This window comes from Aphelocoma coerulescens, chromosome 1 (assembly GCF_041296385.1).
Source record: "Aphelocoma coerulescens isolate FSJ_1873_10779 chromosome 1, UR_Acoe_1.0, whole genome shotgun sequence".
NCBI classification, from domain to species: domain Eukaryota; kingdom Metazoa; phylum Chordata; class Aves; order Passeriformes; family Corvidae; genus Aphelocoma; species Aphelocoma coerulescens.
In genome coordinates, this window is record NC_091013.1 from 115,277,425 (window position 1) to 115,301,103 (window position 23,679).

Consider the following 23,679-nt stretch of genomic DNA (forward strand, 5'->3'; position numbering starts at 1 on the left):
TGCCATGCTGGGCATATAAAACTGGTGGAAGGAGGAGGAAGGGGGAACATTCAGAGCGATGGTTTTTGTCTCCCAAGTCACTGCTACGCGTGGCAGAGCCCTGCTCCCCTGGGGATGGCTGAACACCTGCCTGCCCATGGGAAGCAGGGAATGAATTCCTTGGGTTGCTTTGCTTGAGTGCATGCCGTGTGCTTTCCCTATTAAACTGTCTTTATCTCAACACATGGACTTTTTTCACTTTTACCCTTCCAGTTCTCTCCTCCACCCTGCCAGTGGGGGAGTGAGCAAGGGGCTGTGTGGGGTTTGGCTGCCAGCTGGGATTAAACCATGACAGCAAGTCACCTCCTTGCTGTGTGATTTTGGTGTCTTTACATGGTTGCTGGGGGTAAAAAAATCATCCTAAATTCAGCCACTGGCAAAGAAAGCAGGAAGTTTTCTTCCAACACTATTGATTTTCCTCCTGGTACCCTTGGAAACGAGAAGCCTCAGGAAGGGGTCAAGGAAGACTCAACATCTAATGCCAGGTTTTACAGCAGATATTAAATGTACACTCCCAACTGTGACTCCTGGCCTTAGCTAATCAAAATAAAACTCTCCCAACAAAAAAGCTGACTTACAGTGGGGTAGAAACACAATAGACTCAGAAAATAATTATGCTTCCCAATTCATCACAGAAATGTAGGCAAATATTTAAAACTTACTGTAGAATAGGGCTCATGCTTATTTTACAGGGTGAACAGTGCTGGAAACAGGACTGTAAGGTTTACATTTTATACCTTCAGCAATAGTGTCTGCATACATGCAGGGTACAAGGAAGGATCTGCCCATAGCTCAGACATCGAGACCCACAGCACAGACATAATCAAAAAGGCTCGCTCTTTATTTTAAACATAAAAAGAAACATTTTACACAGCATTGTTAGAACTATTCAGTACCTGCATTCCAGAATTGTGCCCAAAACTTTATTTTATAACTTTGAAATTAAAACAAAAGAAAGAAAATACCTTGCCCTTCTGCTGTATGATGTTCAAGGTTGCCCTGGATTGAAATTCCAAGTGCCTGGAGGAATTTACCAGCTTAACCAGGAGACGTGGCAAACAGAGGAAGATCAATGTGAGCCCTTAGGATACTTTGACAATACCACAGGTTGCAGCAGGGAGGATGTGGATGCTTGTACTGCACCACAGGCAGCTTACTCTTCTGATACTCTGCAGGTTTAATACACAACCAGATGCACACACACCTCCACTCACACAAACCCTGGTCACACAGGAAATAATAATAATAATAACAATAAAAAACATGAAAAGTGACCTAGATTTTTTTTTTCCCTTAGAGAGAAGATTCACACTCTATTTTTAAAAAAGGGGATAATACAAAATTGGCACAAGTAGAAGGAAACCTGGGGGCTAGATCTAGCCCCTCAGCTTCTAGCCTTCCAACTACAGCAAGTACAGGGTGGAATGGGATGCTGCATTGCCTTCCAAGGGGCTGTCAGCAGTACAAGCTAGTGGCAAACTTCCTTCACTTGGAGTGACAAAGATGGTTTGTTATGGGCTGTGAAGGAAGGTCAGCATTAGATAAGGACATGGGGATCTTTCACTAGAGAAGAAGGGAGCCCTGACCAAAATAACCCTGAGTTTTTTTCCAGCAGGGAGGAAGTGTGCTATATTGTGTGTTTGGGAAGAGCTGGCGGTTCCCTGCTCATCCATTCCCTAATTATTGCATTACGGTCATGATCCTCTCTCCCTAAAACTTTACCAAGGGCATAGACAAGGAGTCAGTCTGCCAGGACAAAAAGTGACTGATGCTGGGCTTAGAGCTTCACCACCACTTCCACCCCTCCCAAGATGCCCCAATGCCACATGCCTTCTGAAAAGAAAGGCAGATGTTAATGCAGGAAAGAAGCTGCTACGACAGCCAGCATCCAAAACATCAGGATAGTGTTTCATAACATCTCAGGAAAAAGCAAGATTTCACTACAGCAGGGACAGGAGAGGAAAAAAAATTCTTGCTGTCAAAGTAATATCTGAGTGAGTCCTTTCCTGAACTCCCTTCCTTTGGAAAGCATTGCTACAGATTTCTGGGCATTCACAGTGGAAGGTACAGACTGCTTTTGCCCCATTCTTCAGGAAAGGCAGCTAAGTCTGCCAACAACAGAGGCCTTTTCAGAGCTCTTCCAGAAAGAAAAACATCAGGCCAGAAAGAAAAGTTCCTATGAACCTTCAGGCCAAAGTCTTTCAGAGGTTCGTAGGTCTGGGGGTCCCAGTTTTGGAATACTACATGAAATGTCCTAAAGAGTCAAATAACAACTTGCAAGCCCCAACTCTGCAAATTAAGCCCATTTTGAAGATGTTTCATATTCATCTTTCAAAAATCACTGGACACCTCTATGCACACAGAGGTGACTGGGTGCATGTTCACACACAGGACACAGAGCAGCCTTCTGGAAAACCCCCTCACATCAGCCTCAGAACAAAGGTCACAAGGCAAGACAAAAAAAAGAAAACCCACACAGAAAACTTACCACAAAAAACCTTCATAGCCCAGATACCAGACCTGCAGCTCCCCTGGAATATGCAGTGGGATGAGCTATTAGAGAAGCAGATTGTCTAGGACATAACTAATGTCTAATCAGGCAACAGCACACCACAGCCACTACCTTCCATGGATGTTCTTCTTTACCATCTTCTATCTTAAAAACCATGGAAAGGATTGAGCCCTGGCCTCAGCTCTGCATCTCTCACCCTTCTTGATGCAAGCCAAACCACGGCTACGACATCTGACTGTGGTGAAGTCCTACTTCCTCCTTTGTTTGTACACAGTATCTTTATTCTGACCTTTATTGCTTAAAACACCAGCTGTGCTGGGAAGACAGAACTGCCTGGCAAAGATGCTGCTCCCTCTCAGGAGCCAGGTCAGTGCATGTGGAAGACCAAAGCAGGACTTCTGTACTATAGCACCAAGGAATAGGTCTCAAGCCCATGGGGAAAGGCCCACTGCAGGCCCATGCTCAAGACCAGGGCTGTTGGAACCTGAAGGATTCTGGATGCCCCCTTGGGCCTGCTCTTATTCCTGCCCTGAGCTGCACTGCAGCTACTGCAGATCTCGGATTCTGCTCACAGGTTTGAGGGTTACCAGTGAGTGACTGGCAGAAGCAGCACTGAAGTCTGGTCTGTGCAGTTGGTAATACATAGTTTACAAGTCTCTAAACACAATCAGCTGGCCAACTGCAGATGAAGATCCATCTCTTACTGTATTCATAAGTCACACCATCACCAGGGGAGCAAGGTCTCCAACCTCCTCCAACCTCCAAGGCTGAGCCTTGTCCCTAGATACCACGTGCCCCCCTGCCACAAGCAGAACAGGGTCTCAGGCACAATGTGAGCAGCTGTAGTGGGGAGAAGAGAAGGTGGAAGGGTGGGCAAGAAGGTGGCCATAGCAGACACCCATCAAATGCTTGTCTGAGGATTCACTCTTCAGGGTTGCCAAGTTAGTCCCTACTCACCACAGCTAAGAGCTTTGAGCACTGAAAAGAAAAGGTTTAAAAAAAGTGCTTCAAAGACCTCCACCAGGCAAGTTATGTGTCAGGATTAACTCAATCTCCTGGAAAGCCAGGGAAGAGAAGGCATGCTGACAACCATAAAACAATTCTTTGCTGGAACAGCCTCATGATGGTTCCAGCACAGGAACCTTCCCCAGCTTTCAACCCAACACAGAGAAGTCTCTGAGATACCAAGGTGGAGAGAGAAAGGGAACAGGATGGTGTTGTGGAGATAGAGGGGAAAAGTAGATTGGTTAATACAGTGGAAGTCTAACACTTTTACCAGCCTCTTTCCCATCCATCATCCTGCCCACCTTGCTTTCATACAGGGACATCTTTCCAAAACCATGAGGGGGGGAAATAAAACCAATGAACAAACAAACAAAACATTAATGAATTTTGTCACAGGGCCCTGCTGAAAGAAGGCTCAACAGTTTGCACATTAGAAGGACACGATCCCTATGCAGAAAGTGCTGCTGGAAAAGGAGAACTCCCAAATTGCTAAATATGGCCTGATTGTTCTCAGGACATGACGTGTAACGAGGAGAAGCTTGAGGTCCAGGCTGATATCAGAGAGCAAACACACTGTCTTGTCTGGGACTGTGAGCAAGTGTCTCAACACAATCCAAGAGCCCTGTGAGTCTCTCCCAAAATGCAAGTGTGTCCAGCTCCCACGCTCAGTCCATCTCCATCGACATTAGCCGGCGACGCTCTCGTCTCGTTTCCTGCACTTCCTTCTTGCAGCACCAACGGGAGCTGCAGTAGCCAATAAGGCAGGAGAGGAGTCCAATGACAGTGGCCAGACCGATGCCAATCAACAGGGGATACTTGAAAGCATTCAGAACTGAAAAAGGAAGGCAGAGTCGTTAAGATATCACTGAGAAATTCAGACATCCCCTTTTTTTTCTTCTTGCCTGAAAAAGGAGAAAATCCCACATTATTCAGCCAGTGGCAGATTAATTACTTCAGAAAGAAATTACACTGATTTTTCTTCTTGATTTCCATCTTCCCAGGTTTGAAAAATTGCTCTTTTACTGGTCTCCCTTTCCTCTTCTTCCTCCACCCTTTCAAAGCCTTGGAAAGGTTGGAAGCACCAGAAAAGCCTTGGAGTGAGATAGCAAAGTAGAGTTTATTCCAAGAGTCATCTTATCACACATTTCTCCAGACAAAAGCACTGGATTGTTTCTCCATCCGAGGCTGAGTGTGGCTGCATTCTTTTTTACATGTTTCCAAAAAGCAAGGAGTAGACTCCTTTCTGCTTTGAATTATTCGAATTACTATATATTTACCCTGTCTAATCAACCTTCAAAGCTGGTGCCTAAACAAAAAAATGGATTTTGAAGTACCTACTGCTCAGTTAAAAGACAGTAAGAACTGTAAGGAGTTTGGAAAGTACAGTTTTAATAGTTATCAGCACAGTGGGGAGAACAAAAGCTGCTTGTTCATTTCAAGTTCAGGGAACTTCCAAAAATGACCTCTCTTGAAAATACCAAGAAAGCAACTAGTTCAAAACCCCTCCTGTGTTCATTTTCCTCCTTAGCTATGTGCTGAATGCAGTATCTAGCGTGCAACTTCCTCCTCATGAAGTCTAGCAACACTTGCAGCTCTGGGTAGAAAGCAGACAAGGGATGAAGGGCAGGGAGCAACATGTCTTGTCATTAGGGAGGGAGGAAGGAGTCAGAGCTCTGATTTTCTCTTCCCCAGCTTTGACACTAACCACAGTGTGACTAATTCACATGCCCCATCTGCAAACCAAGCCTTCCTCCAGCAGGCAGCAGAAGGGTTAACACTCAGAGAATACTGTGCCCTTGATGGAAAGGTGCCTGAGCTGTGCAAAACATCACCAAGAGGTGATCAGGAAAAAAAACACTCCAGTCTTATATTTACTGTTTAGGCAGAAAAGATTCCTCCACTCTGAAGAATCTCGAAGAAGAAATTTCAAACTGTAAAAAAAGATGACAAAATCTAATGAGATTACCAGAGGCACCTTTAAAAGTAGTTATGGGGAATGTTTGCCACAAAAAGACATAATAAGGTGTTAAAAACTAAATTGAGTAACACACGTTTCAGTCTCTTACCATCCATTTTCACAGATAGAAAGATGGGTTTGGCTTTGATGTCAGGCTCCCGCTGCCACACGCCCGTGGCAGATCGCACCCACGGGGTCACGACGCAGTAGTGATTCCCAAAGTCATGGTCCTCGCAGCCGTGCACGCGGAGCCGGAATTCCAGAGGGCTGATCCTCTCCAGGCTGAGATCACTGCTCCCATTCCTCCTGCTCTGGGTCACAATCCCTCTCCGGTCCAGCGAGGCCAGCAAGACGGGCTCTCTGTCCAGCGCAAAGGAGCGCACCGCAAACCAGGAGACATCAAAGGACATATCATCTGCGTTTGTGGACAAAGAAGAATTCAGACGTGTTGGTGAGTTCTAAAAGTATTCATAGTGCCATTTCTCAGCAGAAAGGTTAATCTGTAAGCAGCACAGGCAGCGCTGGTCTGACAGTAGAGGAAAAAATAAAAAAAGAAAACAGAAAGAAAAAGAGAGAGTTCCCTGAACATGTCCATTCTAGGAATATTCAAGCAGTGAACTGCAATGAAATACACTGACAGGGAGAATAGAGTTGTACAGAAAGGGTGACTTACTACAGGGATGACAAAGAAGAGATTTCTTGCCTTTCTGCCTGCCATTCTAAAATTTGTATTTAACTCTGATCTAAGTTTTTACCAAGCAGGCTTAGTATCATAAGAAGTTCTACAGTTATGCTGCACCTACAGTGAAAGGGAGTGGGAGTGCTAGGTATTTGCTAGGAGAGAGTGATTTGCAGTTCCTGTCTTCATGCAGGACCTACGCAACCACAAAATCAGGAGGCTCTATCCTGAAGGCCCCTTCCTTACATTTAAGAGTTTGCCTAAATGAACACAGATTCTGTATAGTGCACAAAGAATTACCTGCAAGAGTACAAAACATTCAGGAGCAAAGCCTGACCATGAGGCTTTTATACATTTATCCCCAGAGCTGTGGGTTACTGTGACACATCAGACATGATGCCTTGTACAAGTTTCACCACCCAAGGACACAGTCTATAGTATGGATCTGCAGGAACTTACACTTCTAACTCAGCTGACAGGTAGTCAGAGTCCACCAGCACATCTAGCTCGCTGTGTGCTCATGCAAGGTCTTATTGATCTCATTAGCAGATCTCAGTCTTAACCCTATTAGGCAGATATAGCTGAGTATCTACTTTTAAAATCACCGCCGCTCTTTGCTATCATGAGCCCAGCAGCACCTGTCAGAGTTGGAAACCTGGCCTGACCTACAGCACAGACAGGAAAGCCTGCTTGCTTGTTTCCTCACAGCTCTTCCTTCCTGGCACATGAGCAAGCTGATGGGCCCAAACTGGAAACAGAGGTTACTATTTCTGTCCTGAGTTTGCAGTACTGGTACAGTGTGTGCACACCTAGGGCAGTCCCAGTGATTCTTGGCAATATATCAGACCTCCATTTTCTAGTATTGAGAGCTCTGAAAAATACAGTGCTAGCAATCTGAAATTTAAAACTGATCTTTTGTCTAATTGAGTTTGCTTTTCTCTAAACTTTCACATTTGACCTTCAGGCTAATGGAATAACTGAAGCCCTAAACCTGCTGTTGTACCGAAATTGTTGTACTGAAATTGTTTACAGATCTAAGTGAAGATCTGTAGCTATCGGGCAAGCTATCACCTTGGCAAAGAAGGGAACCTCCATATTTTACAGTAAATTAAAAGGACATCCTCAGCTCTTTTACTTGAACTATATTATCAGCTGGCCACGTGGGACATTCCTCCTTACTGCAGAAAAAAAAAGAAAACAAACCAGTGTTTGGGGTATAATTAACTCCTTCCTAAGGTGCCGTCCTTTTACACACATCTGCAGAAACAAAACAAAAATAGGAGAAAGCACATGTTACTATCAAAGACAGCGTCTGACCAAACTGTTTTGGGACACCAGCCAGTTTCCTGCCCTGCCTGCCACAGCCTGGCCTTCTGGGCAATGCACAGAACCTTGGGAGAGCACCTGGCCTGCTTTGCAGCCCTACAGCAGGAGCAGGTGTCCCAATCCTACATGGGGTTCAGCACAGGTCACATGGAGCAGCAGCCCTTGGAGCAATCCCTCTTGCCTCTCATCCTACAAACGCTACTCTGAGGTACTTGGCAAAGCGCTCAGACCACTTCCCTTGAAACCAAAGTTAATAAAAATTACCATAAACACATGTTCAGTCAACGAGACCAAACTTTGACCTCTGATTTGTGCACTCATCCAAGTGCCTATGGGAAACAGGGCCTCTGCTGGAGAGAGCTCTGTTTATAGAAACCACTCTTCATCCCTGCTGTCTGTTTATGCCAAATACGGTAATAGTGCTGGTCCACAGGCAGTCACATTGGGAATGACCAATTCCTTCCAAAGATCCAAGACTGCTGCTTGCTCTTGTGTTTCCAGGTGCTGTAGGAGCATATAGACACCTTTCAGGCTAAGTCAAATTTTATTTAACACACCGCTGACCTTGCTGAAAAGGGTTTAAGCAATAAATTTAGATATTAAAAGATAATAATAATAATAATAATAATCTAGCCTTCAGATCCTCAGGCAGCTTTGAAGAATTCCTTCTTTTGCATCTCAGATAATTTGAGGTTCCCTTCCCTTCACATATGAAGATGAGTACAGGCACTTGCTGTCATTTTGAAATAGTTGAATCTGTCTTCTGTAATTACAACATCGGACAACAGTATTATGGCAACATATTTTATTAGTCAGTATACAGTTTGCAATTAGTGACTCACTACAGACAGTCAGAGGGAGGATTTGGCTCCAAGTACTCTGTCACTATCCTCCTTGAAATAGCTTAATACAGCAAAGTCATCTGATTCATTTCTATATATCTCTGGCTTTCATGCAATAAAAACACAGGCAAATTTAGCAAAGCCAAGACATAAATCAGGTGCTCCCTAAATATCAGAGATGAACATGCCTAGCAGCTCCCACGTGCTAATACATATGTAGATAGTCTGACATAATCCCATATGTAGATTCACTGACATAAAACAGGTACACACTAGGCATCTGCACCCTTCCACACACCTTCTGTCAATGCTGACGAGTCACTCTCAATTTTTGACCCAAATCTACAGAAACTCCACTTCAAGAACCACACTCACACTTAACAAAGGTTTCTCTTCCTGGTTCTTTCTGTGCCACACAGTCAGTAGTGTGGAACACCTGGCCAAGGTGCCCCACAGTGAAGTGTAACATCCCAGTGCCAAGCCCACAAGGACATCGAGGACCTCAGTACCACCAGGACATGAAGCCCTAAAGGAACAGAGAGCATTGGGAGCTGGACACTTCAGAGCTCTGTGAGCAGAGTAACAGTGGTGCTGTGCTTCCTCCCCTCCTCAGCCAGCGAGGATCATCAACATGTAAAGCACATCTTTACGCACATTGCGATTTGACACACAGGGCTAAGCTGTCTGGGTCTTAGCTACTTCCCTGACCAATCACTCCTCAAAAAAGGGAATCCTATTTCTAGACCAGCTTCTTAGGAACCATACACTTCCACTGCTTAGAATGGAGCTCTCTCAGCATCCTGTTACAGCGTTGAATCACAATTTTGAGACCCTTTTTGTTTACTACATTTAAATGAGGTTGAATAGGGCTTCCTAGAGAGCTGAGCAAACCACTTCAAGCCATATAAGGGGTAAACAAGCTGGTTTTGTTAAATTCTCCAGAGTGCCCACTGGGTCTGTCTGGAGCAGATAAAAAAAACCCACATCTCCTTTCAGACACAGTAAGTAATACTTTTAAATCCCTAAGCACACAGCCCAAGAATGGGTGATCTGGGAAGTCTAGAGAGATCATTTGTGAAAATGTGTATTCAACAGAAGTATCAGAAGCAGCTTTTATATCTTCAGGGCACAGAAGAACTACTATTCCCCCCTGACACACACATACTCCCCTCAAAACACCAACCACAGCTGCCAAGCCAAAGGAGCACTTCTTTAGAGGGAGCAGTTGCTGCCATGTACTGGCTTAGTAACACACACTCGATTTCAGCAGGGTCTCAAGGAAGCAGAGGAAATTAAAGCATGTAGCAGTCACATCAAAACCTTTCCTACCCTTTTGAAAATTTCCCACAGGGTGGGTACACACAAACACACACTGAAAGCATTGTGAGTTGCCTCTACCAGAAAAGGGTTCAAACCATAAGTGATGCATCTAGAAAAAAAAAAAAAAAAACAACAAAAATGGATCAATCTAACTGTAACAAATGGCACTGACAGAGATAACTGGTCATTTAACTTTTCTTCAGCTCCTTGGAAGTACTTTATTTTTCTGATTCGGCATACAAAGAGGGAGACAAGGTGGCACCTGACATCAGCTTATTACAGGAGGCATACATACTAATCCACATGCATGCTTGCAGAGTTGAGTGCCTATGTGCACAAGAGCAGAGCTGGCTGGCATACAAAATGTGTTCAAAGGATGTGCATCTTACAGGACATCTCATGAAACAGCCTGGTCCTTCTTTGCTCACAAGAGATCCCACACCACAGCCCTGCAGCACATCTGACACAAGAAGTACAGATGGCCTTGAGAGCCACCACGCCCCTCAGATGGGAGTCAAATGCATTTGCTCTTTTCTCCTTTCTCATCACATTCCCAAATGGAATGACCACGTCTGCACTGCAGTCATTTGTTTTCTCCCAGAAGATGCTGGCAACTCTTGCCCTGTTTCTCTGATTGCCAGGTGTGGGCTTTCCCTAAGAGCGTGCCTCAAGTCCCCAGTGGGATGAGACAGCCCCATTATTTTCACAGTCTGTCTAACATCTGGCACTAATTTAAAAAGCAAGTCCTCCATTCCAGTTGTGAATTAAATTGTGATACTGACACAGCATAAAGACAGATCAGAGATGGGATAGAGAGGAAAAAGGTTACTGGTGAGGAACTACATCTGTTTGCTACCATACAAGCCCTTAAGCCTGTCCCCTAACCTGCCCCATTAGCCCTCTCCAGCTCCCAAGGCCAAGGAGGCAGATGGATGACGGAAGTCTGCACACCCTGCATAAATTCCAGCTGCTCCCTGCAGCTCTTCTGCCAGTCTCATCCAGAGGACCAGTAAGGCCTGGAGATGGACCAGATTCTCAGGCCCATGGGGTTTCATCACACAGCATGATTGGGCTGGTTAGGCCCCAAATCCTGCTCATCCAGCAACCAGAGGCTCAGAGTGTGGACTGAAAAGTCCCCTCAAAGCCTGCCACAATGCCACACTTTACTCTGTTCTAGGTGTATTTATTGTCTGTGCCTCATCTGCCCTATTACAGACTGAAAAAGAAAAAAAAAACAAACCTGAACAAACCACCAACATGAAATAAACAAGATAAAAAAACACCACAGAGGTCTGCCATGTCCAACATGACATTACCCAGCTATGGAACAGATTACAGTGCTGACATTTAAGACTCTGCTCTGGCTGCCCGTGACCGCTGGAAACAGCATCATCTCCAGCTCCAGGGGTAATCTATCAATTCAAGGGACACCCACAAACCCTTGTGAGGTTGCCAAGTTAAAACTTAACTGTGCTGATGAGCAGCTCCTCAAAGACAACACCTTTTAACTTCAACCTTTTTGATTATCCTTATACTGTCCGTGTTCCTCCCAGGCTCAAGGTACCAGATACACACAAAGCCATCCCAAACCCAACTGCAGCGAAGCACTGACAGGAGAGCCCCACTGCTACTAAGTGGCCTCTTCTCACAGAATGGGTAAGGCTGAAAGGGACCACTGGAGTTCATCTGGTCCAACCTCCCTGCTCAAGAGTTATCCTAGAGCACATGGCACAGGATTGTGTCCAGAGGGCTTTTGAATCTCTCCAGAGAAGGAGCCTCCACAACATCTCTGTTCCAGTGTGTGGTCACCCTCACAGTAAAGAAGTTCCTCCTTATATTCAGGTGGAACTTGTTGTGTTCCAGTTTTCAAGTTTTAAGTGATTCAGGGATGCTGAGGCCTCTTTCACAAGGCAACACCAAGCTTATTTGGGCTGTTGAACACCAGCAGAAGCAGCAGCTGCTGCCTGTCAGCAATTATTGCTTTGGAAAGGAAGGCAGCTGCTCTGGGTACCACCTTGCAACAATACCTGTAAGAGCTTGAGCACACCTCAGCTTGGAAGAGGCTTCCTGCTGAGCAGAAGCCACAGGACAGGCTGAGGTGGATGCACAGGCACACATCGCTGCTTGCTGTGCCCAGTATCCCAGGCTATGACTCTTTTGACAGCAATGAAGTTTACTCAGCTGTTCCTCCCTACCAAGCATTTCAATAATACAATCTACAGACTTCTATCATTTTTTCACAGGCAGCACATGACTGTAATCTAGCAAATTGCTTCCCTGCCACGCTCAGATTTAATGCAGAACAGACATCTTGTAATTTCAAAGTGATGGGCCTTTACTAAGCCTGGTACTTCATTTCATCAGCTACTACATCATAAGTAATATTTTCTGCACAGCACCTCTTTTGTAGTGGTTTATGAGTAGGCTTTTAAGTTTAGCATGAATCATGACAAGTTTATATTTAGATATATTCACATATATTTATATTTACATATATATTTGTAGATTTATTTTAAAGAGATATTTATATTCATATACATAATGACTAAACTCTCTCCAAACCCAAATTTTGGGCATAAGAAAGAGAGTTACTCTCACAGCATTTTGATGAAAAGCAGCTCAGACAATGCTTGGCAAGCAGCTAGGTTTTGAGCAATTCTCTGAACTTTTTAGCTCTCCATAAAAATTTGCTTTTAAAGTGTCTGCTATCCTTTTCACAGGAACTAGGTACTGTATTTCTTTCTTCCACATGAAAAAGGATGCTCAGCTCTGAAGGCAATGAACATGCATTTTGGCATTTAGGCTGCAGCAGTCAATTATTATGATTTTTAGATTTACCTTAAGCCTTAAATTTACTCTCAAGTGTGAAGCTGACTGGCCAGGTGTCTAAGATTTCTTTACAGATAACCATTTTCTCCTAAATGGTTTAGTCAATGGACCTCCTTCCCAATCTAAGGGAACAGGAAGAGTTTTCATGGCCCAGCTAGTGGTTGTGGGTTTAGATTGTCTGCAGGGGGGTCACTTGGTGGGGACAGCAGAGGGGGATTTAACAGTAAGAAACTCTTTCCCCTCTCTGCTCAGAAGGTGAAATGAAGGAAACTTGCTTTAAATTGAGCTGTGTAAAGCAAGCACACTCTCCTGTTTTTGTCTAGTTCTACAGAATTATAGGTTCTCAACTCTCCAGCCTCACCCAGAGGACATAGGGATGTAACTTCTGAAGGCAAATGAGTTAGGAGTGAAATAATTTTGCTGAAATACCTGGCTCAAGGGGCATTCCTTCCGTTGTGACGATACACAGCAAATCTGCCACCTCACCCTGGTAAACCGTGGGGCTGTCAGAATGCACCGAGACGTTGAACACAGGACCTGGAGAAGAGTAACCACAATTATTCAGGACAGGCTTTACTTCATTACCCAACACCTTTCTTGCACGTTTTTGAAGTATTTTCTCCTAGTTTGTGGAGACAGAGCTCTGAAGCAGGGATAAGCAACTTTTTAAGTTTTTTGTGAAATAGTTTTTCATTCTTAGCTATTTAATCCTGTACTAAGACAAAGTACCCAGACCATCAGACCTGTCACCCAACACAGAGGCTGCTGCCCAAGTCTGCCTTCTACTCTCCAGCACAAAAGGAGCTGGTCTTCCACTGGTGACTCCTTTAAGAGCATGAGAGTTCAGGACTTCAGGCTAATCCAGAATGGGTCTTTTTGTTGAGGCTGTCAATAGGAATTCAAGTTAAAACAGTATCTTAACAATACCAATGGCTCTACAGTGGAACTGGAACAGACAATACAAGTGGTGCATCTGATAATACTTTTCTGCATGTTTTCCTTCAGGCTCTGCCACAGATAGCTTCTTCTGTGGATGTCTCAAAGCCCAAGGGTACAGTAACTCCTTCAGCTGCAAAGTGGTGATGATATCAATGAAAACCATTAGGCTGTTTTGAAATACTCAGATACCATGACAACACTGTGATGTTTTGACTTCTGACACACTTAAGTTAAAAACCCAAAACTTCCCCCAATTTTGACAACAGCTGCATCTCTAGTGCAAAAGTAACAAAATCACGACTCCTCAGATATGCCAGCATTGTTAATACTCTCTATTTCACAAGGCAGAAATTGAAGAATGTACCAAAATACCCCCATGATTTCTCTACTAAACAGGGTGAAGGAGATGAGTAGAAGGAAAGCTGATCCCAGCAGTGACCTCCAGGATGATTTTGGGGGAAAGAGCCAGGGTACCCAAGAAGAAACTTGGGACTCAGATTAAGAAGTAAACCCTTTTTACACTCCCTACACTCCCTAGACTGCCATTATTACCTGGCTCACCTATTTCTGGCACAGCAGCAGAAATGACAAGCAGAGAAGGGTGACTTGGGAGGACAGAAAAGCTGTTTATTTGCTCTCCTCCTCCTTACCTGCTACTCTTTTAGTACAAGAACCATACATTTCAAATCCACTGAAGATCAGTGGCAAACAATGCTTTTAATGAAGAACACTTCTGGAAATCATCCCAAAAAACCCACTTGTGCCTTGTCCTCTCAACAGGTTTCTGTGGAAAGCTACACTGATAGCTCACCACATGGCACATGCTTACCACATCATTCCCAAACTGAGGTTCTGGAAAGAAATGTGGATGTATCATGAAGCTAGAGTTATCATTTTTGGTGCAACTTTTCTAGACTACAAGGGCCTGGCTTGTTTTGGTCAACAGATAATACACAGCATGCTAAGAAATTCATTCCAACTACAATGCAATAATTACTTCTCCAGCTTCCAACATTCCACTCCTGCAATTTCCACTGGGCACAATGTGCTGCTCTTTGTTATACCATAAGTTTTCTTACAGCCCTCTCCTCTGCCCCAGAAGCAGTTGTACTTTTGTACACAAGGGCAGTAAGCAGACATATAATCTGAGAGTTTGACATCCATTTTGACACTAGAAGATCTCTCTTAAAATTAACATTGCAAATTACCCCACCAAGCAAGGATAAAAAAAGGGTGGTAGAGATGCAATAGAGGTTACACATGGATTACCAACCAAGACTCCTACATGTCTATGCTAGAACACATTTAAGGAAGTAAGAGATCCAGAATACTGAGATAAGCTGCTCAGGTAATGACTTCACAAGCAGGCTGCAGCCCTAACTTAAGCTAAGCATGATGGTATCCTTTTCCAAGGAAATGAACAGAGATTAATCTGATTGCTTTCTCAGCATCTATCTAAACTGGTTTTGTGTGAATTCAATTTGTTTCCTGACATTCACACACACACAAGCCAAACTATATTCCCCTTGCAGCCTATTTGATTATTTGTGTTCAGATAAAACAAGACATTTTCCATCCTTTTGTTTGGAGTTGTGCAGACAGAAGTTCAAGGTCCTAGGGGATTAAAGGCAGCATGGACCAGGGCACTCCAGCCAACTATAAGCAGAAAAGTCTCAAGCTGTGCATGAACTGTCAAAGAAAAGAAATGAAGAGACTGTCAAAATCTGCTAGGAACATCCCTGCATTCCCAGCACACTCCCTCTGCTGCACTGATCAAAAGCAGAACAGTACCGTAATAATCCTGACACTGTCCATAGCTCAGAGTCTATCCTAAGCCTATCCTGCAGCAAGTGAGGTGACATCATGTCAGGAGTATGGGACATGCTCTACTCCAGCAAACAGGCTGGATGCTGGGAGGGGTTGAGCAAGAGAGAGGAACTGCATGACTCCGACTTTGTTGGGCTAAGGATGGGCTGCCCTACCCGGTTAAACAAGGAAAGACAGAGGGTACATGGGATTTTTCAGGCCTTATTTCTAGGATGAAAGTCCAGGTACCTCCTGCACTGAACAGACACTGCCCTCAAATCCTGGCACACCAACAAACTGCTAATGTGGAGCAGGGTCAGAGCACTCCTGGCCAGTGGATGTCACAAGGGTAAAAGCTGAACTTGGCTGATCACTCAGCCAGGAAAGGCTGTGGATCATGGAAATGCGGCGCTCCCAACACACTCCTCAGTTCGGGTCACCAAGCACATCTCCAGCCTGCCTCCCCCATGAAGAGCCAAGGCTCCAAGGCATCAGCTGCACTGGCATTTCAGGATTGTGCTTCCCCTTGGTAAGGCACAAACAGTTCTTTCCTTTTAGGTATTTCCCTAGCAGGTAACATCTGCAAATTACCGTCTCTGCCTCCAGGCAGAAATCACTATCCTGTGCTAGAACTGGACATCAACAAAGAGTCAAGAGATGTGTCAGAGGTTGTGCCCTTCCCTCTCCAGCTGAAGAGGGAAAACAACATTTCACTATTTTTTTAAACCCAAGCAAGATTATTTACAGTGAAAGTTTCTCAGTTCAGTCTGGAAAACTGCATGGCTTCAACTTCCTAGGGTTATATGTCTTCTTTGGATGTATCTCACACCTTCTGCCCACATGACCCATGCCCTGGGTCTCAGGCTGCCCTCAGGCATGAAAGGACAGAATAAAGCACCTTCAGAGATTTATTCCCACTCCCTTACAAAACCTGAAAAGGTAGGAGGCTGCCTGAGTGCCCCATTCTCCCACCAGTGCTCAAAAGGCCCCGAATCCGGACCACACCAAGCAAGACTCAGTACACAAAACCCAACTATTTTAAGTTTTTGCCCTCCAAGACAAAACTAACAAAAAAAAACCAAACCAAACCAAAAAAAAAAAAAAAAAAAAAAACCAACCACAAAAAAAGGCCAAACACCTCAATGCTTTGGTTACAGATAAAGGCATGTGGTGAAATAGGCAACTCCCAGCAGACACTGATAACACTGGCTCAGGGTCTCAGCATCGTCATGCTCAAGCACGTACAGTGTCACAGGAAGGGTTGAGGAGGTGACAGGAACTCTCTCCTTCAGTGAGATATGAGTTCATGCTACATTAACACCGAGAAAAACAGAACTCTGCAGATAACAGATGCTGTGGCTTTGGCCACCTTGCCACCTGCATTTAACAGTTTGAAATACTGTTATTGGCACCTACTGGTCACACGGGAGAATAAACAAACCAGAGCTTAGTTTCAATTGCAGGGCTGACAGATCAAGCATGACCTGTAAAACTCATCAAGAACAAAGCAAAGTTAAATGCTGAAAAGCTGTTCATGAGCTTGAAAGCTGAGAAATGACTGGATTTCAGTAACTTCAGATCTGAAGGTAAGTGTCATTCCCTCCGATGATTTGGAAGCTAAAGAGCACAGATTTACAAAACAAACCAGCATTCCCAATTCTAAGAGCTAAGCATCATAAATTGCCATATTCTGCTGAGACCTTTGATTTAAAATGAACCAAAATATCTGTTCCTCACTATAAGTAAGGCCTTATGTAAGCTTAGATACAACCCCTAAAAGAAGTTTTCTTTAGTAAAAAAATAACATTTTTATATTAAAAAGTAGCTGCAGTCAGGATAGTATTTCTTGACTCTCAAACACTTGAAAAACACTACACAACTTTAAACAGAAAGTGAAGAAATTGAGGTTAGAAGTTTACTAGTACAAACCCAGAAGTGCTTAAAGACAAACCAGGTTTCAGAATCAGGACTTGTTCAGTGTACTTTTCTCTAAATGTTCCCTTTTATGTTAGATCTCAATGCTCAAACTGTTGATTCACCAGAAGGTAACTCCAGGAGACAGATCCTACAGTGATAACAGTTTTCAGCTAAAAAGTGCTATTCTAATTCTTCTACCTATAAAAATGAAAGGAAAAAGTGTTTGTAAGCTGAACCAAATTTTGTTTGTTACTATGTGCTCAATCAATCAGATTCACATGGAAGGGGCTGCAGGGTGGAAAGGAGGAGTTCAAGTTGCTCAAGTTAATTTACTCAATTTAAGGATTTATAAATTAGAGAAAAATTCTGAGCCATCTCTACCTGATGTCACCCCATTCTTCCTGCTTTCATTCATCCTCATTTCATTCATTGCATTTCACTCAGTAATCCAAACACTTTAAATCAGCAAGAAAAATGGGGAAAGGAAGGAGAATAACCAAGGGCCAGTTAAAATCCAGTTCTGTAACAAAGAGGTCCTAATTATCTAGTGTCCTACGTGATGTTTTGTCTTCTTTGATTATCATTTTACCCTGTACTTCTCTGCAGAAATAAGGTATAGTCTCCCCACAGACACAAGCTACTTTTGTTTCCCAGACAAGCAGAGAAGAGAAAGGTCAAGTAATCTGATGACAACAGAGACCCAGGGCAGACTGTTCCCTGCAAGAAGCCTGTGCCCAGTCCATTACTGACCAGGGGGGCTGGAATTCCTGCGTGCAGCTTCCCTGCATGCAATCAGACAGCACCACAGACCACAACGGGGAAAACAACTGATGCAACCCACGAGTTCTGCATCGTCCAAAATATTACTCACCTCTGCCCTGGCACCAAATCATTCACTCTTCAACTGAGAATTCCATGACCTGCCTTTCTCCAGATAAAAAGTTTCTTCACCTTGACTTTTCCAGACCCCTGCCCTTTCCCTGCCTCTTTGTGAAGCTGTTCCCTAACAAGCTTTAGCCCAAGCCTCATAATAGCTGTTACTGGAAGAAGCCCTCAGTAGTTAAGTCTGTGGTTTCTACTTCCAGCTACAAATTAATGCACAAAGGCACACAATGACAAAGCACGTTCCTGCCCATTAACAGTGGCTGGAAAATACCAGCCTTTCTTGCCAAAGACTTTCTGCTGCATCGCTTTTCATTCATTTCCGTGATTAGGCTTTCTTTCCTTTAAGAATCTTTCTATTCGCCCTTTTTGAAATTGAGTATCTCTTGGGGTCATTGCAGGGCATCATTTCATTTTAATTGCAAGTTCAACATCAATACTCAGCTCATATTTCAGCAGCTCTTGGTTTATCTCAGCCTCTTCCAAAGTGAACGATAATACATTGCTGTGCAATGAGCTCACATGGAGATGTAATCCAGAGTTGAAGATTTCATTGAGATATTTCCCTTACAAGTTCTCTTTTATTTTTTCCTCTCCAGAACTTTCTACCCTCTGCTGAATGGCACAGAGCAGAGACAGCTCAGAGCACAGCCAAGCTTCAAATGGGTCTCTGTCATAACACACTTCTCAACATGAGATTAAAAGCTTCCTTCTCCCTGCTTTCTTCAAGGGAAAGGAAAATAAGTCACTTCTGTGGAAATCTCTGTGAGTGTGTAGCAGGCAAAGACATTCTAAACACTAACCTGGGTTGCCCACTTCATGGTAAAAGGGTTTGAAAATTAAAGGACAAATGCCAAAGCAGAGTTTATGAAGCTATCTTCCTACACTGGCTTGAGAAGAACAGCAAGGGACAGAAGACAGGTGTGTTCCAGGCTGAAAGAAAGGCTGTGTACACATGCATCAGCCAACAGCTCGGGAGGAGAGAGGATGCATTGGAGTAGAAACAGTGTGATGAAATTAAGAGAACATTTCAAGACAGGCACTGGCAGCTGCTCTTGTTCCTCACATCACTGGGCAACCTTTATAAAAGACATGGCAGAACCTCTCTGTCCTACAATGGGAAAACAAACAAACAAAAAAAGCACCGAGGAATATTAAATTCTTCATAGGGGACAGCTTCCCCTGCCCCCCAGATAAGCTTATTTTGCTTAGAGCAGCTGGACATACAAAAGGCATTCGTTTTACGAAACGGGTCTAGCGATCCATGTTATTCATGAGGTCATACCAGAGGATTCACAAGATCCTCTCTGGTCTTAAAATATATCCAGCAGAGAACAATCTGCCATTGATTGAATATTTGAAAACTAATGACCTAGTAGGCTCCTCCTCACCACACACCCCCACCCTCACTTCCAGTTCATATGGTCCGGTGGACGAAATCCACTTTTCCTTTTTTTTAGTTCAGGGCGTTTCAAACAAATGCCTTTACATTAACATTTCAGATCATTAACCAAACGGAATAAATACGTCCCTCTGCAACAGCAAGTAGAGAAAGAAGAGAGGAGGATCTCTGCTTGCAGCCAGCAAGTTCTGCCTTGAATGGAAAGAATCTGAGCAAGACATTTTCCACAGATGTTCACAGAAAAACATTTCAGAGCACTGGCACATTTCAAGCCTATTGTGGCAGGAAACACTGAAGTTTCACGTGTGCAGTCCCCAGCTCATATATGAAAAGCTCACAGGCCCCTGCCATTCAGAGAGATCACATTGCACAATGTGTATGCACGCTAAAAACCCCTCTTTGAAACATCGCTCAGCTCGGAGAGATCTGGGAGAGAGTCAAACTGGAGAGAAGGATTTCCAATCCCAGCAAGCCTCACCATCCCCCATCAAAGGGGAATCAATAAAAACAACTGAGAAAGAAATTCCTCCTAGGACTAAAAGCTTCACGTAAAACCCTTTAAGGGCTTCCTCCTTTTGCTGAAAATGCTGCTTCAGTATTGATCCCTGCCCCACTCCACCAGCCACGATGTACGCGGAAAATGCTGTCCGAGCCCAAGACTTCAAAGTACGGAGGAGACTGCAATACATCCTATTTTTCAAAATTACATTGCTGTATTATATTCCCTCCAGCAGTTATAGATAAGTTGTCTGTTACACTTTGAGAAATCAGTGCAGTTGACTCCTTAACAGTTTTCCTATCAGGGAAAAACACTCTTAAGATACCCCAACCTCCCTACAACTCAGGATTTAGCACACTGGTGCTCGCCAGCTTTTTTTTTCCAGTTGCCCGGAAAGTTGCATGCCCCCCTTTTTTTTCCTGCACCTTTCCTGTTAGTATGTTCCCTCCAGTTTTGGGGAAATTCTCCCTGGAAATAACTAGCTCCCTCAGCAGTTCTGCTTTTCACCATGGCCATTAGGGAAATTTTGGCACCAACTTATTTTTTCTGAATAAAAAGTTTGACAGCTGCTTGTGCCACAGGATGCAAGAGAAGGGTGTGATATCTGAGCTGTGCTTTCATAGCTGCTCCACAACTTTGCCATTTACCTCTGGCTCCCTGACTCAGTTTGCATCAAAGACAGGCTTCAGCAAACAAAACCAAAGTAACACACCCACAAAACATCTTCTGTCTTGTGTACTTAATTCTAGATGATTTCCCAAATAATAATTCCTCAGTGAGCCCATTCTAACTGTGCTCATCGCATGTTCTCATCATGCCCAGAGGTGAATATCCAGCAGGGATATCTGAGTAACAACTGAAGGACACAAAGTTCATCCATCAATTAAAGAAAATTGCAGGTATTTCAAGACAGATTTTGCTACATGCCAAGATTATTTTGGGAAATAGCACTCCAGCAAATTGTGCCTGGGATCTCATTTCTTTCTTCATTCTTTTATAGAGAATGAAAGGCTGACAGGGCTTCAGGACCATCCCTCCCCCTGCTCCAGCCCTGCTACTGGAATTCACACATTCCCAGGGCACTTCTACATGCTGCCTCCCTTTCTTCACTCCACGCTCCAGAAACCCTATCTGGGTGAAGGGGCTGGGAGAAGAGGCTGACAGCAAAAACAAGTCAAGACTACAACACGTACACTTCCCTCCCTCGCATTGCTTGCAGATCTCCCTCTGAACCCTGGGTATCCTGCCAAACTTTTTGGATGGGAGTTCAAAGTGACACAAGACAAGCAATGTTGGGAGAGGCACCAACCACCACTTTTGTGCAGGAAAGCATCCACACCAGAGCCTGGAGGGGAAGGGTGGGGTTTAAGGCAGATTTCATTCTTGCTGGTTTCTTTTATCATTCCCTTTGCAAATGCTACTCTCCCACTGTGTCCGACCCAGATATGAAGAGTAATAGGCTAAAACTGTAGCCCACTAACCATCTTGAGAAATTACCTAAAACAGAAAGAAGCTGAGTCAATGTCCTCTGTCTGGCCAGCTTAGATCAAAGCTACATCTTCATTAGGGTTTGTAACACGATGCTACATCTCAAAGCTTCCTACAAAGTGATGTCCTCATTGCCAGGCTGTCCCCCTATGCTCAGCCCTTGTCCTTTTCCCAGCATGCCTAGTATAAGCAAGTTCAGTTTTTAGGAACCACATCATCTAGAACAATTACCCTAGTTGTGGATGCAACCAGAAGTCAGGCTGTTCTTGCCTAGACACAGACACATCTTCTAAATATGCTACAGCCCACTATTATAAGCAGAATATGAGCATGAAGAACAAGAGATGTGAGGCAAGACCTCTTTCCAAGCTGTGCTTGTGAACAGGAACAGGGAAGTGCAAGAGGTTGGTAATTAAACAGCTAACTAGAGAGCTCCAACATAGAATGCACCTTCAGGCTACATTTGGGCTATAAACCTGCTCAAAACCCCACCAGCTTGGTTTATCAAATCATGAGATGAGCCCTTCACTCATATGTGCACCAGTGTTACAAAAGCAGCTCCCTTGCACTTCCCAACAATATAACATGACAGGAAATCAGAGTTAACATGCATCTCTGATGATCCAAATCAATGCTGTCCGTCTCTCCCTCCCCCCAACATTGTATCAGGACAGGCACGTTTCTGTAGAAAAATCTCAACAGGCAGGCTTGTTATAGCTGAAGGTAAAGGTTTCAGCAAGCAATTGAGGAACAGGATGTCCTTCTGGGTACCAAAATTCATCCCAATTTGTGGAGCTTTGTAGTTCAGCCGCGAGGGACCCCTAAGGTCTCGCAGTGGCAGGATACGCTTACTGAGATGGCTGAAATGTTACCCGGACCTGACCATTTTCTGCAATTACATCAACAGCGAGGTGTGCTCAGGGAATTTAATGCTATGCTAATAGAGTCTGTTTTGGAACAGAAATCCAGTTTATATTAATGTTCTTCCAGAGCAGCCACTACTAACAATCTAGTGATACAGCTGGCAAATGCAGCAGCAGTTGCTCCATACTGAGAACCAGCTATGAGCCTGCAGGACCATAAAAGCTGCATTAGTAGAGAAAAACCCAGGGGTTATGATTACAGCCAATTCATTAAACATCTTTCTGTAAACAATCAATAGCACAAAGGACACAAGTACCACCAAAGGAGACAAGCACAGCTCTCAGCCATCATACCATTTGTTCCAAAGAGTAGGTATTTCTGAGACACAGGGAAATGGGAAAGCATCACAGAGTTCTCTCCCTTTCTGGCTCAGACACACAGCTGCCAGGTTCTGTACCAACCTGATGTCTGGAAGTCTATCTGGATAGGGTTGGATAAGCCATTCACTGCTTCACGCCACATGCCACCACCACCCGGAGACCAGGCGGTCACCACGCAGCGATAGAGCCCAGCATCGGAGATCTGGGTCTGATACATCCTGTAGCGGAACTCGTTCTCCTGGACCTTCTCCAGGACCACCCCATCCACACGGGTCTGGTCCGTCCAGTCCTCCAGCCGCACTACCGAGTCCTGGTTCAAGGAGATAATGCGCGTGGTTCCGTTGGGATTCGACTGATCCGTGAAGGGCTTCTCAGCTGTGATGAGGACGGAATAGCGCGGTGTCTTGATGTTTTTGGAGGACACCTTGCATGTCATCTCAAAGGTGTGGCCTGCTACAAAGAATGGCTTCAATTTCACCGCCTCCACTGTAAGCGTGTAATCTGAAGAGGGAAGGAAATAAGCACCAAGAGAGGGTTAACAAATAGATACCGGTGTTTCTGCAGCACCTTTCAACCTAGAAGATTACAGACAGGCAGAGTTCCTTTCTTGGAGGAACAAATCCCAGCACATTTATCTAAACATGTGGACAGCCTAGAATGCTACTCAACAGTGCACAGACACACAAGCACACAACAGTTTGGGTCAAGATGCACAAATTCAAACAAACACCAAATACTGAACAGATAATAGAATACACAGGCTGTAACAAGAGAGGATCCCCAGGATTGTTTTATTCAAGAGTAAAGATACCAGACAAGATTCAGAGTCCCAGTTGTATACTGGATCTGGAAGAGCACCCTCAGTGATGGGCCAATATGGGCACATGGGCAAACACTCATGACTAATGACAAAAGCTGCCACTCGCTGAATTGGCAGCACTTAGGGTAGCACCTTTTATTTCCCTCGAAAAGCCACCCTAACAGCAATCCAGA

The 23,679-nt window shown here is 44.2% G+C and overlaps 1 protein-coding gene across 5 annotated transcripts in view; it reads right to left on the minus strand.

Moving 5' to 3' along the window:
- Nucleotides 1-859: 859 nt before the first annotated feature.
- The window catches only part of PTGFRN (prostaglandin F2 receptor inhibitor), a 67,952-nt gene continuing 45,132 nt past the window's right edge, over nucleotides 860-23,679 (minus strand). For 2 of the 5 annotated variants that reach the window (XM_069025185.1, XM_069025187.1), the window contains 4 exons: nucleotides 22,768-23,187; nucleotides 12,939-13,046; nucleotides 5,623-5,928; nucleotides 860-4,388 (listed from right to left, as the gene is read on the minus strand). In XM_069025185.1, the coding sequence (XP_068881286.1) occupies nucleotides 4,222-4,388; nucleotides 5,623-5,928; nucleotides 12,939-13,046; nucleotides 22,768-23,187 (1,001 nt within the window). In that variant the 3' untranslated portion in view covers nucleotides 860-4,221. Of the gene's footprint in view, nucleotides 4,389-5,431; nucleotides 5,488-5,622; nucleotides 5,929-9,205; nucleotides 9,790-12,938; nucleotides 13,047-22,767; nucleotides 23,188-23,679 lie in introns of those variants that run through there. The other 3 variants (XR_011153851.1, XM_069025186.1, XM_069025188.1) reach the window with 3 other exon arrangements.